This window comes from Phasianus colchicus, chromosome 4, assembly GCF_987193195.1.
Source record: "Phasianus colchicus chromosome 4, bPhaCol1.hap1.1, whole genome shotgun sequence".
Lineage (NCBI taxonomy): Eukaryota > Metazoa > Chordata > Aves > Galliformes > Phasianidae > Phasianus > Phasianus colchicus.
In genome coordinates, this window is record NC_143439.1 from 15,679,365 (window position 1) to 15,697,784 (window position 18,420).

The window sequence follows — 18,420 nt, forward strand, 5'->3', positions numbered from 1 at the left end:
ACGACTTGAATTGTACCACCTTCCATATCACAGATGTAATATTAGTAACTTAAAGCAGATACTTTGTGAGTCTTATGGCCCCAGCAGGAACTAGAAAAGGTAACTATTTTTGTAAACTGTCAGGGGCTTTGCTTATAAATCAGGTCTGATTTCTGTGCAGCACTGTAGTTAGTACCAATAGGCTGTAATGCCTGAGCTATTGCAAATTTAGAAGATCCCTGCACTTATATACATAGGTGGCAAGCCTTACAAATGTGTCTTATGTAAAGAACAGCACACAGAAATTTGGGAGGGATGGAATAAACTCCTGAAAGCCCCAGTGTGGTAAATGTTTGAGACAGACTTTTCAGCCACCGGTAATGAGAAGTGAAGGTCCTGTCGGTGCAAATTAAACACAGCAGTCTAACAAAATATTTGCTTTTTTGAGCACTGCAGGGGAGAAGAAATTGTCCTCCCCTGTATCTCTTGTCATAATGCAAAGTGGAGTACTTGTTATAGTTGTCTTTAGAAGTGCTACATTAGCTGCTGTCTATTGATTTTTTGTTCATATGTGATCAACAACAGAAAAAACAACAACAACAGAACAAGAGTTGAAAATGGAAACTCACTGAATCCGCATCCTGCCTGTAGCAGGGTGAAGCTATAAACTCCAGGACGGGGCAGCTGCTGAGAGCAGGTGGTTTGCATGCAGTGTGATTTATGTACATTTTAATGTTTCACGTGAATGCAGTGGATTCTCCCCTCATTTTCAAGAGAGAGAAGATGAAAGAGCATTTATCGGGTCTCTGTTTGTTCCTCGCTGTCACCCAGCTGGACTGCTGGTGGGTAATGCACTGGGATCGCTTCCTCAGACTTTGAACCTAGTCCTCAGCATTTGTTTAACCATTTGTCCCTGTTGTTGGGTGTTTTTGCTTTCTCTCCACCAGCAATCTATTTGGCTAAAAAATAAGAATTGACAACATCATCTATCCAATTTCCTGTTAATTTTTCACCAAAAAACTTGCCTACGCTTAGAAATGTATTGTGAATAGTTTCCAGAATAGCTCTCTTAGTAAGTACCCACATATAAACATGTCCTGAAATGATCTCCCGCTTCTCACTTCCTGACTTTTCCTGCCCATCTGCTTGTCGCTCACAATGAGCTGCGGTGCCCCTCTCCTGGCTGTCCTTCTACTCCTTTCCTCCAGGGAGGAGACGGTCAGCAAAAGGCAAACTAACATCACAGGGGCTGTCTGGGTCATCTGCCAGCAAGGATGTGCTTAGCATTTCCAACAATCAGGTTTTTTGCACTGAAGTGCAAGTTAATAAGTCCACTGAAAGAGTCCACTTCACGAGGCCCAAGAATGCCACACTAATTATTGATCAGAAGAAAGCCACGTTAGCTAAAAACTTTGTCTTTAATGCCAAATCAGCTTCCTGTGGCCGGAAGACTCGCCCCAACGTCGTTCCACATGCACGCATCACAGCATCCCGCAGAGGTGTGCACTGTGGCCTGAGCCCTGTGCCCTGCAGGCCCAGCCTTGCCACACACTGCAGGCCCTGTGCTCTGACAGGGTAACCTCTCTGTCTGGTGCAGCCAGCTGGGGAGATGACGTTGGTCCCGCAGGTGAAGCTGAGGATCTCCCAGTGCTGAGCAGATCAGGCTTAATTGCATTTGGCATCACGGAGGCGTATTAAGAAAATACAAAAGGGCAAAATGGGTTGGAGGCTTCCAGACATCATGCAAAGCCGACGGTCCGTCAGACTCTCCTGTGTGGTGTTTTTACCCATTTCTTTTTTGTCCCAGCAACAACTCAAAATACCACAGCTCATGGGCTAGATTAGGTGAGGAGGGGCATAGCTCAGCGTGCCCAAGCATGCCAGATGTATTTTGGGCTCCAGAAAGAAGCACGCTACAAGATTTAGTCTGTATTTAGTCACTGGCCTACTTTGCAGAATATTTTGCATTTCTGAAAACTTTCACAGAGGAGCAGATGTGACCATTTTTTTCTTCCTTCTTTCCATTTCTTTCTTTAAGCTTTTAACATCTCCTACTTACTTAAGGAGAAAGTAGTAACACCGCTCAGACTCTGCCTGCGTGTTAGTTTCTAAGCATGCCCATTCCCTTTCCTCTTTTCACTTGGATTTTAGATGTGCTAAAGACAAGATATAGCTACTGCCGAGTTCCGGCCCTGGTAAAATTGAGTCAAGACTTCAGAGGAGGACCTCTGTGTTGATACTTGCAGTGGCACCTTGCTGCAGGCATCCCTTCCTCCCCATATTGCATTCCAGGGATGGCGGTCACGTAGCTGTCCCTCCGCCCTTTGCCAAGAGCCCCACCAGCACACTTGAGACTCTGTGGCCTTCACTAGGAGATTTCAGAGCTCTTTGCTTCAGCACACCTACTTTCAGCCTCCATATTTTTGGGACCACCTGGAGCTCATCTCCCAGGGAAGCTGTTAGGGAAGCCTTGTGACTTAGCAGTTTATTATGGTAGCTGGATGAACTGGTTGAATAAATGCTGTCTTATGAGCTTTGCTGTGGTGGGGAATGTCACAGTACCCATGCTTTCCCTCATCCGAGAGATAGGGTCACCACAGAAAACTGGGAGGTTGGTTGGTAAGTAGCAGACAGACCTCTGCTGGAAATAAGGATTTGCTAGCATCTCATGGGTCTGAAGGAAACAGAACTCTCATAGCCACTGTGTTTGTGGATACATGTACATTTCAAGCAAGTTTTCCCATTTTCTGGACAGGATGCTGAGGCACAGAGGCTAACTTGGCCAAGGTGCTGTACAAATGCATGCAGGGTGAGGAATTTAATCATGAATCTCCAGTATCAAGGAAGGAGCTTGGTCCAGCACTTCATCTCTCAGTGAAAATGCAACATCATAAATAAAAATGAGTGAATCTAACAGAGTAAGGAAAAATGTTTATCTGCCCCCGTGCCTGCATGCTTATGCTCTCTACAGAGAATTTTGAAGTGACAGTTCTCAGCTCAGGCAACAGCAAGTCAATTCTCAGAATGCCTTGCAGGCTGAATTGCTCAAACCATCACTTCCTTAACACTTTATCTTGAGTAATCATATTTTCTGTTGTGGTTCCATCTGAAGCAAGGTATGTAATAAGGCTCTCAGTATAAGGATGACTGGGAAAGGCTACCGAGCTATGTTATAGGCATTGGCATGTCTCAGTGTCTCATGGTTGCACACCGCAAGTTTTGTCCCCCTTCTCAGGCAGACAAACTCTAACTGTAATCAATTCTTCTGAATATTGTTAGCCTTTCCCTCTCTTCAAGTCTTTTCCCACTCCAAAGGCTGAGTGCTCATGAATTATGGGCAACAAGTCTTCAAATATGAAAAATGCATTGGAGCTTCATTTCCGCATGTTATCTCATAGTATAAAAATCCTTATACAAATGTTTTCAGCAGCTAAGACCTTCCAAGATGTTATTTTGGAGTGCAAATCATTCAGGGGTTGATATCTGTTCCATATCTGGAAAAGACCAGAGCAACAATCGCCCAGCCTCTGCAGAGTCCGGAAGAAAAAAGAGAAATCTTTTCTCCTTAATATGTGTGTTTGGATAAAAAGATCAATCCTTGACATAAACTTCAGTTTTTTTCAGGGAACGATTACTTAATTATCGATGTGATGTTTCCCTTGTGGTAGTTCTCAATGATACGGCATCTCAGGAATATACAAAATCTCATTATTTTCTAATTTCATCATGATCTCTGAGGTTTTGGATGTCCTCTCCAGAGACCTCCCTTCTCTCCTAATGCAGACCTTCAGTACATTCAAAAGAACTTCAACATGGTTTTGAAACCATTTGCGTGGATTTGTTGAATGAGGCTAAAGAAGTAGAGCAGTAGTTGGGCTCGGTGTTTGCCATCTGACTTCCCCCAAGTCTCTGAAATGTTGTTTGCAAGATATGCAGTTGGCTTGCAGGTATTTCCTGTTGAATATGCCCATGACCCCTCACCACCTTCTAAATGGCACTTCCCTGGAGTGTAGGTAGGAAGATGCTACAAGATGGCTTCATAGATGTAGATGACTGACTGTTACAAGAGAAGCAGCCAATGGAAGAGGCAGATGGATTTCTCCAGGCTGGTGCTTGCTTCCAGCCTTTAACCACCTTAGTCCCTACTGGTTACGGGACCCGTAAGTCCTTACAGGCTTGAGTTCAGCAATGCTTTTGCACCTGTGACATCTGATTTAAAGATAAAGAGCTTGGGGGGCACATGTATGAAGGATTCATACAGTCTGTCTGATCCAAATCTGGAGAATGGTAATTTTTCCCTATGTACTCTCAAAAATACTTTGGTTTCAAACTGTCTCTGTTTCATAGCAATCAAAGGGAACTAGGTGACTGCTGAATGTAGAAGTGTGGTTTTTAAGTTTGATTTATATAAATATACTTAATGGCTTTCTTATTGACCTAGAGATTCTTTTTGGATGGTGAAGCTTTTTTTTTTTTTTAAAGCTCCTTCCTGTCTGCACTTTTGGTTTAAAGATCTCACTCATATTTCAGATTAAACTAAGTAAAGATGAAGACATAGTTCAAAAAGGATTTTGTACAATCAAAGCCATCAAAAACTATTCAAATATAAGAATGGTTTGAGTATAGTAAGCTTATTAGTAATTAGTAACTATCTACAGAAACGAGGAAAGAGCTTAAAACTTTTTAGTCAGATTTTTCCTTACACTTACATAGATCTATAGGAATACATGGGAATATTGTGATCACTGTGCTGATTCAGTGTCTGAGAAGCTGTTAAATGATTATATCCTTACTGCCTGGGATGTGATAATAGCAATATATGAATATCAGTGCTCTTGAGAGTATTTTGGTGATGTTTCATAGACAAAATAGTTTTCCAAAGCAGTGCATCTCATTTACAGCTAGTAAAATGGGACAGCGTTGCAGAGGGGATGGAGCTGGGCAATACCCATCAGCTGGGAATCAGGCTGTGTGGTATAGTCTGTATGTCCTACATGCTGTATATTTACTTGGTGCCAAGGGCCAAAATGAATCCTTCTAGAAAGAGAGCTGCTTGGTAAATGCGGCAGAAAACACCAACCTCTTTGAGTCCTTTTAAAGCGCTCAAAATGTTTTCTCAGTCAGTGATACTTCAAGAAGCGTGTTGCTTTGAAGGTGACCTAATTTTAACCTTTTTGAATTGCTTTATGATTTAGAACAGTCACATGCCATAGCAGGGTCCCATTAGGGGATTCAAATCATCTGTTTACTACAGAAAACACGCACTGAGACAGGCTCTGCAGGCTCTTATTTTTTAATTTTCTTTTCTTTCTTTCTGCTGCAGGACAGGACACCACTGCTGTACCAGTTTGGGAGCAAAATATGGAATGTTCTTCACTGCTGACTGAGCGCAGGCAAATGAACAGTATTTATAGTAGTGTGAAAATCGGCAGTTAGCAGTTTCTTCACATTCTAACACTACCAGAGAGAACTCATTGTTTACAAGAAATCTGCTTTCCGAATCCGTTACGGTTCCCTCCAGCCTTGACTATTAACTATTTGCAAAGGGGAAACTGATCCACGCTTTGGGGAAAGATGGCAATGGAAGAGTGCCTGTGGATGGTTATTGTGGGTTTTATCATTGCTTTTATTTTAGCATTTTCAGTGGGTGCAAATGATGTTGCCAATTCTTTCGGAACTGCCGTGGGCTCTGGTGTAGTGACTTTGCGCCAGGCTTGCATTTTGGCTTCAGTTTTTGAAACTACTGGCTCGGTACTGCTGGGAGCAAAAGTAGGAGAGACGATTCGGAAAGGTATAATCGATGTTAACCTGTACAACAAGACTGTGCCGCTGCTGATGGCAGGAGAAGTCAGCGCAATGGTTGGTAAGTAATGCTTTCCTGTTCCAAGTAACAGTCACTGCACGTTTGTCATCCTGCTCATTGTGAACTTTTTAATTAAATTTACGTCTTCCCATCTTCTGGACTCATGTCTGGTTTTGTGCAAATAGAGGGGTTTGCATTCCCTTTGTAGGCTCCTACTTTCTAAAAACACTTCTAATCATTTTCATTTTCCAGCTATTCAGCCATTTAACTAATAGAGGAAAAAATGTTTAATGTAATGGACCGTATAGATGTATTCCTAGAGTACCTAAAAAAAAGATTTTGGAGATGTATATTGTGGTAAATGGAAAATATGTCAGCATACCATTTGTGACTGCAGAGAAAATCCTGCAGGAAGTTTACAATGAATTAAGTATTAAAGCAATTGCCTAAATAGTTTTTAAAAATTAAAGAAAATGAAGCATATTTGCTTAAACTGGTGGTTTTGCTGATTGATTGCAATTAATCATACATTTAATCCTGCCCCATGACAAAACTTCAAAGAGCAATGAAGATAGATGGTCACACATTAAAGGCATTTTTACTTTTTCTAACTCAAACCAGCAGCAGTTCTGCGTACCTCTGAGTCTACTCTGTACACTTTTGTTTGCAGTTAAATTAATCTCTGTTCAGAACAAGTGGCATATTCTGAGGTAAGTAACATTAAGCCCTGGTATTTCTCCTTTGTTTGTATGCAAGAGGCTTTGTGAGCTTTTGGAGAGCTCCCACAAGGATCAACAGCAAACCTGCTTTTAAAGGGCAGGATACAGCAAGCAGAAAGCACTCTCCCCAGAGTTTTCAAACAGAACCCGCACAAAAAATAGGTGATTCCATACAGAGATCTACTACATGCATTTTTTCCCCATTTCTGCACTTCTAAAAAATTCTAATGGATCAAGATGGGCTTAGACTGCCATTTTCTGGGCTAGACTGAGGTAGTTCTGGTGTGTCAGAGGGGCGATGCTCCTCTTTGACCTTCACCACACCTGAGCTTCCAGAGGGCTGGCTGCCTTCCCTGGTGAAGAGGAAGAAGAGCTGATTAGCTGCTGTCTCATATAAGGCAACTGCAAGGAACATCTTCAGCACTCCCGAGCTTCATTTCTTCCTCTGTCTTGATGCCTTGCAAGGCCAGCTGCAGATTCCTGCTCTTGCCCTCAAGCTGTGGGATGACTAAGGAGTGTCACTCTGCTTGCGGTATTACCCCTTTCTTCCTGAGATAGCTCCACCATTTCCAACTCTCACCTGAGAGCAGCCCACACCACATGAGACGTAAGTAGTGACTTACATCTCCTGACCACCACCTGCAGAGCAGAGTCTTTTCCCCTTTTTGTATCTCTTCATGATGTTCTGATCCTGTCTGGGTGATGTTTTATGTCCCCTATGCCCCCTGTGGAGGCAACTGGCCAGAAGCTCAAGGAAAATAACTTATTTGCATGTGTGTTTACGTAAGCCAGTGTGAACTTCATGACCGGTTGCATTCCCTTCCTTCAGTAAGGGCATTAAGAACAAATCCCACATTTTAAATCTCTGAATTAAGCACAAATTACCAACTGCAGGTTCCATTTTTTTTTCCTCAAATCCACCTCCAGCTTTCCTCTGGATGTACAATATTTTCTCTGTGTTTTCTCTCCTGTATGTTTACTTTTCCTCTTTTTCCTCTGCACATTTCTCTTCATTCTGTTATGCATCGTGGTCACGCTTCCATGAACAGAGTTAGCTTCTGAATTTCACTGAGCCTTCCACGAGCCAGCTGTATGGAGGAGACCAACAGTCATGGTGTCCTCTTTCAAGTTATTACTGGAAGATCTCTTGATGCTTGCAGACAGCAGATGGGGATTTTCAGAGCAACCACCTGGTCAGAAAGAAGGAAGCAAGGAGCACTGGGATTGTCTGGGGATGACATAATCTGCATTTACATTCTGTAATGTAGCATTTTGTAATAATTTGTAACCAACTAAAATGTTGCTTTTTGGTGGTTTGAATATTTGGGACTCTCATTTTTGAGATGCTGTAGCATACTGGAGCATTCATGTTGTGAGCCAGGAAAAGCTCTAATGAGCCCTCTGGTTTCTGGGCTGGTTTTGTCAAGGTTGGAAACATGCATTTTTCATTGGAGAGGAGTTAAGGATTGATGTGGATAGTTTAGGTGTCTGCCTTAAGGCATTGCAAGCCCCAGAGGGAAGTCCTGCTCTGGCTTAATTTCTATTTTCTTCTGTACTCAAACATGCTTGCTTTAACTTCTTCAGACTACAGATTGTCCTTCTTAGGTTACTTAGTCCTCCAGTACTTTCCCTTCTGTTTGTTTTCTGGATTGATTAAATAAGAAATAGTGCCATATTCCCTGTTTCCCCATAAAAAATCCCAGACATCTCTGCATATTTGTAGTGCAGCTGTGATTTCAAAGCATTTTCTCTGTTTTTTAGAATGACTTCTTTTTGGTGCAATTATGGGTCTGTGGCTGACTTATCTCTTTGTTCATTTGGCTCTTCAGAGATATTACCATGTGTGTTCCCTTTCACCTCACTTCCACTTGCTGATCTCTTAAGTTCATGTCAAAGGTTTCAGAGTGTATTTATTATTGTTATAGTGTGTGGGAAGAGAGGCCAAAAAATGAAAGGGCAGGTGTTCCTTGATTGATCTAGAATTTCCAGTACCAGTAGGAGTACCAGTTGTTTTGGGATTGCGCCCCAGGAAAGATCAGTTTTACAGCCTGGTTGACTTCCACACTGCATACGATGCCAGCAGATTGATGTGGCAAGACTAAGTGGATGGTATTTATAAGGCAGAAACTTGACCATGTAATGGCTTGTTAGAAGTGACAAACCAGTCTCTGAGGCTTGTTTATCAGAATACCTTTCTTTCTTCTCTTCAATTCTCTATACCTTCCCACCTGTCTTCTCTACCAGCTTCTGCTGTCAAGACTGTTCCTTCACCATGCCTCATCGTGAGCATCACCCTACGTTCCTTGCACTGGAGCCCTTGTGCAACTTCAAAAGGCATCAGTAATTGGCTCCTAGCTCTTTCCCTTCTTGATGTGTATGTCGTGGAGCTGTAAAACAACTCTTTTTCAATGCTTTTAAACCCTGATTTGTAGTCAGACTCCATTTCAAGATCTTCAAACCATCCTCCCCTGTTGGAATTGAGAATGGAGGCTGGGATTTGAGTGACAATGTGTGTTCAGCAGCCTTGCTTTATCACCTGTGTTTGCTGCAGATCTGTGAAGAATGATGGCATGAGCCAGAAAATATGGGATCTGTCACTGCAGTTTGATTGCTGTCACCTTGGAGCTTCGTAACATATTAAGATTTTGTCTCAAGACCACAAAGTCTTAAGATGAAGAAGAGATATTACTAAGAGCTCTCTAATATTCAACAACATAAGCAGAAAACTTGAATCATGGCCCAGATGATTTTGATGTCCCCGTGCTAGCCCATTGCAAGGGGAGCAGGGGACCTTTTGTGCTGCAGCATGAAAAGAAGAGTGTGGAGCTGTATGCTGGTGGGCTCACTGTCCAGCTGTGGTCTAATCTAACTATCAGAATCTTGAACCAAAACTGAATACAAGGTCTTCTTTGGTGCTAGGAATCTTTTTTTACACAACTTGAATTCTTCAGTGCTGCAGTGAGCTACAAATGAAGACAGTGAGCATCTTCACACCCTCCTCAGTCAATTTATCCTGTAGAGTACTCTGGATAGTGACTGCACATCACTGAGAAGAGGCATGAAAGTCCCTTCCACCAGGAGTTGAGCCTTTCTCTTGTAGCATCTGAATTCAGCAGCTGGGGTATCTCACCAGTGAAGCCATGGTTGGCTCCTGACACTGGTCATTTGGAGGCTTCCAGGTTTGTTTCTAGAGAATGAGGTTTTCTAAGCTTGATGCATACCTGGAGCTGTTTGTGTGTTCATGTGATTCAGTGAATGAATTGAATAGTGAAAAATAGTGAAAGCCTTCAAAAAAGAGCAGTCCTGTGTACAGTGTTAAGTGCTGTTAGTAACAATAAATAAGATGCAGCGTTCAGAGCAGCTATTAGACTGCTGTACTATCTGCTTTTGCAGTCAGAAAAGGAACAAAATTCTCTTCAGGAGATCTCTCTTGTGCATGTGGAGTGTAGTCCGTGTTCATAAAAGAACAGGGGTATGTCAATGAGAATGTTCGGTGTGACTTTTCTTTTACTATTGTTGTGTACAGTTCATCCTTTTTCCCCTTCCTCACTTTCCAGGTTCTGCTGTTTGGCAGCTGATTGCATCTTTCTTGAAACTCCCAATATCGGGGACCCATTGCATTGTAGGTGCTACTATTGGATTTTCCCTCGTTGCAATTGGCACACAGGGAGTTCAGTGGATGCAGCTTGTCAAGATTGGTAATTGCCATTTCCTTTTATGTGGGAGGGTCTGGGAAAAATTGTGCACTGACTGCAAAAGCTTTCACAGAAGCATGGTTTTTACTGGCAGCACTCCCTCTTTAAATTATTTTTCACCTGAGGGCTGCAGTGCATCTGCAGGCCAGCCCTGGAGAAAGGTAAAATGCAAGTTGTGCTTTTCCAGCAGTAAGCTGAGGAAACATTTTGCCTCCCACATTTGCTTCAAGGTGACACTCCTCCTCTTCTAGTGCTTTTTGTGGCAGCTCACACCACCTCGTTCTTACTCTGAGCGATATGAATGCCCATAGTCATGTGTCTCTACCCACCAGATCCAGGAAGCTGAGTGCACTGTACATGTTTACATCACAGTCTCCCACTGCCTCCATCAGCACTGCCAAGCAGGGATGTCAAGGAGGTTTCTGTATTGTTTTGGAAACCTTGTAATCCAAGTCGCATCCTGAATCCTGCATTAGAAGGACTCAAGGTTGAAGGCACAGGAATACAGTTGAGCTTTAAAGAAGTTTTAGCAATGTGTGTTTTTTTGTAATTCTGTCAAAAGTAAAATGAAGTTTTTAGTGAGCTTGGAATGACAGCAGAATCAACCTGTTAGCCGTGTCACAAACAATAAGTGAATCTGGATGAGATTTCCAGAGCCTTGCCCTAATCCTGTTTTATTGAAATCAGTGGGAGTTTTGCCACCCACTTCTGTTAAATTAGTACTGAACATTTGCAAATCTTGCCCGCAAAAAAATTTATATGCATTGTTCTCTGCAATTGGTGCTTCTGTGGCCTTTTGGAAATTGAGACTCTAACCCTGTGAGCCGCATGACACCCTGCTAGATGCAGTTACTTGCCACTTGCTTGCACCCTTCACAGTTATAGCGATCAGGAATTTTTAGTAATTCTCTTACTCATTCTGCATCAGCTCAGATAATTTTTCCTGATTAATTTGATAACTAAACTTGCGAAGTTATTTGGAAATGTTTTGGCTGATGTTTATAATAGCGCCTAGCAGTAGTTTGACTTTCATGAGTGTCAGTGGAAATTGAGCTGTGCCAGTTGTAAGTAAATATCTGAAACATTCTAGTTGTATAAGAACTATTTTGAATGCATTGCTCATTGACTACTAGCTTCTTGACTATTATACAAATATATTATACTATATATTTCATGTTCTTTTCTGTCTTCTTTTTTTTTTTTTTTAACACAGTTGCCTCTTGGTTTATTTCCCCACTGTTGTCTGGCTTGATGTCTGGAGTACTTTTTGTGTTGATCAGATTCTTCATTCTAAAGAAGGTAAACAAATTCCATCGTTATAATGAGTGCCTGTTATAAAGGCTATGTTCTGGCCCATCATTTGAATGTGGACATTTCCACAGAGTTGAAAGTTTGTGGCTTGCTTTTTGGAAAGGAGACCAGTCATTCTTTACCTAGCCATTGGAACTCTGTTTGCTCTTAGCAATTCTGAAAGCTCAGATTAAGTAACGAAACGCATATTTGAGGCTTAGAAAGCGCTATGCAAGTGCATCGTAAGCTAATTAATGTTGTATGTTCTGTGTCACTGAAAGATAATACTTTGACATTGCTGCTTTATTAGTACAAATATTTCAGTGTTGATTTAGCTTCATGATAGCAATTCAAACTGTTATTTATAAAAAACAGTTCTCACTGGGAGATACTCTCATTAATATTTCTGAGAAATTTTAAGCTTTGGTTTTCTTGTGCATCAGATATTAGAAGATGGGCATCTGTTTATTTACTAAATTCTCATGAAACCTGAATCAATGGGTTTTAGTGACCTCAGTCAGCTTTGAGGTAGTATTATTCCATATATCTCTGGTGTGGAAGATGACTTTCTTCCCACCCAGCAGAGACTGGAAACCAAAACACTTTTATTTGCTCTTTTCATTTCTTTCACACTATTCATCTTGCTAAAATAGGTGGTACAGCACATGACAAGGACCTAAAATAAGGGATACCATATTAGTGGTTATGCAGGGAACTTAAATAGATGAGGAACTAATTCTTTGGCTGTAAATAGCACCACCTGTAACTTCAGCTTCATCATTCTTTAGTTCTGATGTAAATAACATCAGTGATAAAAGCAGGTGGCAAATTTGAACGGACACAACTTTGAATTTAAAATGACTTGATCTGCATAAAGGGTGAGATACTGTAGGGAAAAAGTTCCCATTCAAAAACTTCACAACTTATCAAAATCACATGAACATGCCTTTGTGCACGTACCCCTGGTGTCTCTGCATGACTTCAGGAAACAAAATCTGGCCAGCCCCCCTTGGCTTCATCAGGCTCTTCTCAGCTATGTAGAGCCCATCAAAAGGCCAAGGCTCTCTTTTCACAAAGGCTTTTTCCACGCATTGCATGGTGCATTTCCTCAGCACTGTCAGCTGAGTCTCTGCTTGTGAGCACCAGGGGCACAAGGCTGCACGGCTGCTTGCCTTCTGTGCCCTGAGCTCTGTGCTGGGCAGCGAGGCATGGTGACATGCCTGCTTCAGTTAAAATGCTTGGTCTGGCAGCCAGGACAGCCCCCTGCAAAGTAAAATGCTCACAGAAAGAAGCTTGCCTCCAGGTCAGCTGACAGGTATGCAGCAGACCTGAAGCTACAAGAACAGTGTCAGGCTTCTCCAAAATACTGGTGCTTGCCAAGACCATCTCTGGAGGTTTGACTGTAACCATCCAGGTCAACATCCTTTCCTCACCATCCACATGAGTGCCTAGCACTGGCCTGGGAGGATGTATTTTCCTTATGTTGGTTCATGCTTATATTAATCTGTTGGAAAACCTAGCTAATGCTTCCTTTTTTTCCTCATTTTTCTGCAGGAAGACCCTGTGCCCAATGGTCTTCGTGCACTTCCAGTATTCTATGCTGCTACCATTGCTATTAACGTGTTCTCCATCATGTACACGGGGGCACCAGGTGAGCAAGCTGTCTGCAGCCAGAGGCACGGCTGGGAGGTTTCCCACAGTTGTGTTGTTGCATTCATTGTGGATAACAGTGTTCCACCAGTGTGCTCTTGGGTAGCTGTAAACACTACATTGCTACTTCTTTCATTAGGAGTTCACAAGGGCAAGAGTAGAACATGTACTTGCATGCATTCTTCTATGTGTACTTGTGTTTTTGTGATTCCCCCCTGAACACTGTTTAGTGCAGATGGGCACAGCTATAAAAATTCCCGTTTTAGAGGAAAGGGAAATACTGAGCTGCCAGCTTCGGCTTCATAAATCTGAGGTGCAGATATGTAGAGCAAGGATGGAAGATCCAGAGCAGTCTAGTAGGCTGTGTGCACTCCATCTAATGCTGTAGCTCCACTGAAACCAGCAGAGTCATGGTTCTGACGAATCTGGCACAGAGCCTATTAATTAAATATACTTCTTTATTTCCCTTCAGTGATAAGGAGCCCAAAGTCTTTTCTGCATTTAATACCACTTCTCTCTTGGGCGCTTTTCATTGCAACTCAGAAGGAAATGATACCTCATTTTCCTGACTTTAACTACATTTGTATTTTTTTGTCTGTTTATATATTTTAACATGTTTCTATACTTATATACTTTTATTTGCATGTATATGTTTATATGTTTGCACTTATGTGTTCATGTTTAAATTTGCTTAAGCGATGAGTATTTAAACATAACCTTGCTGTAAGATAGTTCAGAAAAAAGTGTTCAATTCTCTCAACTACATTACTGAAGAGTCTGGTCACTGAACGTTATCTTTAGACTAGATCATTGCCCTGGAGCAGTGAATGATCACACAATTGGAAAGAGACTCCAATCTTTAACATGCCACCTGAATTAAGAAAACAGGTTTAGAAAGTGACCTTTTCTGAATGGAAATCTGTTTTCTCTAAAATGTGCTGTACTAAATGTACTAGACAAATGCATTTGTTAAACTATGGTTAATAGCGTAGCATTAGTGAAATTAACAAAAAGCTTGCAAATTTCCCACTTTGAGAGAAGCATAATTCAACTTTTCTTTTTTCTTAAGTCAAAATCCTCATTGGATGGATATCCAAGATGTTTCACAGTAAATCAGCTGTATAACCAACATTTCCTGACTAATTGTTTTGCAGAAGTAGGTCAGGCAGTCTGCAGTGACTCATTAAGCAAAATAAATGAAATAAGAATCTTAATGTCCCTTCTGTTTCAGCTAAGCAGTCTCTAAAGTGTGTGAATGAAAAGGTGGGATTCCATTTTTGATATGCAGAAAATACACGTTTACAACATATCAACATATGTCTATTCTCTATTGCCTCTATTCTGGCAGTGTTTACGAACAAGTATGAATCAACAACATAAGTTGCAAGATAAGCACGCATTGATGGAACAGAAGGGTCAGAGTCCAGGCTTTTTCTTCATCAAAGGCCTGATCACACTGGTTAATTGAACAAGAGCAAGGAGATCTCTTGGGAGAATGGAAGCCAGGTGGCCTTAAAGGAGAACAAGTTGTTTGCACGGTTTCACATTGCAGGACTGGAGCCTCAGCTCAGAAGTGCCACATGAAGCTATTATTATAAGCAGATAATGGTTTAGATTAAGCTAAGCAGCAGGTTTTATTGACCAGAGCAGAGGTCAGGTAAATACTTAACCTAATGGGCAACAGAGTTTAACATGCATTAGTGTATACAGTAGTGACAAACTAGTTTTGTAGCCCTGACACGGGTGTTTTGCTACTGACTTCTTGGGAAATGAGGTCATGGGGGGGTAACAAATTGCTTGGAGGATTGGTCCCATAAATGTTAGCAGGTCAGCTAGACCTTTGAATATTGCATGTATCTGACATATTTGTGTTAAAAATTAGCAGCTCATTCCTGTTGGGTTTGAATACATGGCAAACACTGGCTTTTGCAAGTCTGATGTTCCACTGCTTGAGATAAATAAGTCAAGTTAATTTACAGTTTGCTTGGGTTTTACTTTTGTCTTCACAGTACTTGGACTGGTACTGCCAATGTGGGCTATTGCTCTGATATCACTCGGCGTGTCCCTAGTATTTGCTGTCTTAGTTTGGATTTTTGTATGCCCCTGGATGAAGAGAAAAATAGAAAGTAAGTACTTGCTTGATGAAATGTGAGTGATTTCAAACTGTGGAGAGTTTCATTTCAGAACTGAAGTGCCCTTGAAATGTCATCCAGTCTAGTCCTCACCCACAAGCAGGGCGTACTGAAGCTGTTCCTCATGTATTTATGTAACCTTCTCCTAAAAACCTGCAGTGGAAGAAATTCAAAACCTCTTTAGGCAATCCATTGCAGTGCTTATGCCTTCCAGAGTCTAGCAGAAACAGGAAAATAAATCCTGGAATATAATCCATTTTATGTTTTGTTAAGGAAATATTTAAGAGAAAAATCTGGCAGAATGATTATCTTCAAGTGACTAACTTCACAGTGAGCTGGACTGATCGCAGCTTTTACTTTTATAGTGTTTTACTTGTTTGCTTTGCTACTTTCAGCAAATAGAGCATTGCAAAATCAGAGAAAAGTTTCGGTTTACATTAATTAATGAGGAGCTTGGTGCTTCACGTCAGGTACCTGTGCTGGTGAAGCTATTTAGCATTTTCTCAGATGAATTTAACAAAGCTAAGTGTTAGAAATAAATAATGTGTAAGAAACAGAGCCAAGCTACTGTATCCACGTGGATCTGTTCCATTGATGCAAACACTGGAAACACAAGCAGTGTGACAGAGAGGCTGAGTTTAGAATTACAGTTCTGTTATTTCTTTAGGCCGGTTAAAGAAAGATGCTGCACTGTCAAGGATATCAGATGAAAGTCTTGATAAAATTCAAGATGAAGAAACACCAGTCTTTAAAGAGCTTCCTGGTGCCAAAGCGTCTGATGAGAGCTCGGTTCCCCTTACTGGCTCAGTAACAGAAGCTGCTGGGGCATCAGATACTATTGCAAATGGAAACCATCCACGTGTACCTTATGGTAAGAAACTAAGACAGACAACAGTCATCTTGTTTTGATAGCATGTTTTGCTGCATGTAAGTCTCTATCATAAATGATAAGTTAGTGTTTGGGATGTTCAGCTTTAATCCCTCTTCGCCACTTGTGGAGAAAGATTCTCATTTGTAAGTGACATTTTCTACAGAGAGCCTGAAAACAATTACATTTTGTTTGGTTGTCTGTGCATTTTATGAAAGCAGTACGTACTTTCCTTCCTGCTTTACTTGCTGTTCTTAATGATATTTCTATCCTTTTAAGCAGTGGAAAAATACAGAGAACATAAACAGCTGATGCTTGAAGGTTAAGTGCAGCATAAAGATTACTAGCGGGAGATGAAAAGATTTGGGTTTTAGTTGACGAATGTATGACCATTTGGAGCATGTCCGCTAGAAAAATCTCATTGTTTTCTGAACATATATTCATCAGAGGTATGCTTGTGTGCATAAAGCCCTTTTTGTTCTATGTGGTGGCATCACCCCTCTCCCACCCACTTGGAGTCAGCTGACTCTCATATCATTTTACTAATGTCTATGCAACCTCGTAATTTGGTAAGTAAATGCCTGATTCTCACAAAATCAAAGAAGTCACGGTGGGAAGCCCTTTGAGCATGAGCTTCCACTTCAAAACCAGATAAAACAGTTCTGAATGTTGCACAGTGGTAATTTGAGTTTCTTCAGAAATATTGGCTTCACTGTGATACGTGTTCTACAGCAGACATTGATGTTAAATGCGCATGGTAGGAATAAATATGTTGATAGAAATAAAATATACAAAATATTTGAATAGCTGAGGAAATATTTTTTTGCAGAATGTGAGCTTTTTGTTTTCTGTTTTATTAAATTATTTTTGAGTCGTGTAAATGTTTTTTAAATATACAGATTTTTGAAAAGTGACCTTATATTCAGATCAAATTGCAGAAAGACCATCTTTCCTGACATACTTACACATACTCAAAGTAAAGAAAACCTCAGAAAAGAGCTTACCTTACAGATAAGGAATTTTTACATAACTGAGTTTTCAAAAAAATAGAGGTCTTGGGCTTCAAATATCACTTTTGAGTGGCGGGTCCTAAATGACTTACTGCAGGTCCTCCCAAATGTTTGTGGAAGATCCAGTGCTGGAACAAAGGTGTTTTGTTTTGTTTTAATATAGTTTCAATACAATCCCAACTTTAGATGGGAGAATTTATTTTGCAGTGGATTAACTCTTCGCTCATTCAAAGCATGTATTGCAAACTAGCCTTCTTTGTCCCATACCCTGTGATGGCTTTTTTTTTAGCCATTTCCTCTTGTTTTTTCATCTTGCGAAGTGGGAGGGGGTTTCAAAATTGCATTTCATAGAAATAACATCTCTAAATCTCTGCTTTTTTAGGAAGGGCCTTTTCTATGACGCACACCTCTGTGAAATCCCCTGTCTCTAATGGCACTTTCAGCTTTGATGGCCAGGTGAGGAGTGATGGCCATGTCTATCACACTGTGCACAAAGACTCAGGTTTATACAAAGACTTGCTACACAAAATGCACCTGGACAGGTCCACTGATGAGAAGCCTGCTCAAGAAAACAACTACAAACTGTTACGACGCAACAATAGTTATACCTGTTATACAGCTGCTATCTGTGGCATGCCTGTGCATTCCTCATTTAAGGCAGCAGATACATCGACTCCTGAGGACAGTGAGAAGTTAGTAGGAGACACGGTGTCCTACTCTAAGAAACGAGTTCGCTATGACAGCTACTCCAGTTATTGCAACGCGGTGGCTGAGGCAGAAATTGAGGCGGAGGAGGGTGGAGTGGAAATGAAGTTGGCCTCTGAACTCGCAGATTCTAACAGGCCCCCAGAAGATCCTGTGGAAGAGGACAAGGAAGAGAACGACACGTCTCAGGTCCATCTGCTTTTCCACTTCCTCCAGATCTTAACAGCCTGTTTCGGATCCTTTGCCCATGGAGGGAATGATGTCAGGTAAGAGTGTGAGGTTGCACAAACCAGCAATTTTATAATTTAAGTGCTTGGAACAAGGTTTGATAGCTGGTCAGAAAACTTATTTCTGCAGGCAGATGATAATTGGAGTTGTATTTTCAAAGATTGTTATGCTGATGTCCTCAATTCTTTTTACAAGTTTGACTGCTAGGTCTATAGCTTCTTTTCTTCTCAATGCCAACATATTTTTTCAGCTAAGAAACTGTGTAGTAGCTAGGTTAATTCAGGCTTAAGCACTGAGAGTCCCCCAGAGATAGATGCCCTGGCATACTGACCACTCTAAAA

General features: G+C 41.3%; 1 protein-coding gene across 5 annotated transcripts in view; it reads left to right on the forward strand.

Moving 5' to 3' along the window:
• The window catches only part of SLC20A2 (solute carrier family 20 member 2), a 57,586-nt gene that overhangs the window by 21,585 nt on the left and 17,581 nt on the right, over positions 1–18,420 (forward strand). For all 5 annotated transcript variants that reach the window (XM_031607586.2, XM_090138684.1, XM_090138686.1 and 2 more), the window contains 7 exons: positions 5,303–5,842; positions 10,059–10,199; positions 11,410–11,495; positions 13,041–13,137; positions 15,146–15,262; positions 15,936–16,139; positions 17,529–18,117. In XM_031607586.2, coding sequence (XP_031463446.1) covers positions 5,554–5,842; positions 10,059–10,199; positions 11,410–11,495; positions 13,041–13,137; positions 15,146–15,262; positions 15,936–16,139; positions 17,529–18,117 — 1,523 coding nt within the window. In that variant the 5' untranslated portion in view covers positions 5,303–5,553. The remainder of the gene's footprint in view (positions 1–5,302; positions 5,843–10,058; positions 10,200–11,409; positions 11,496–13,040; positions 13,138–15,145; positions 15,263–15,935; positions 16,140–17,528; positions 18,118–18,420) is intronic.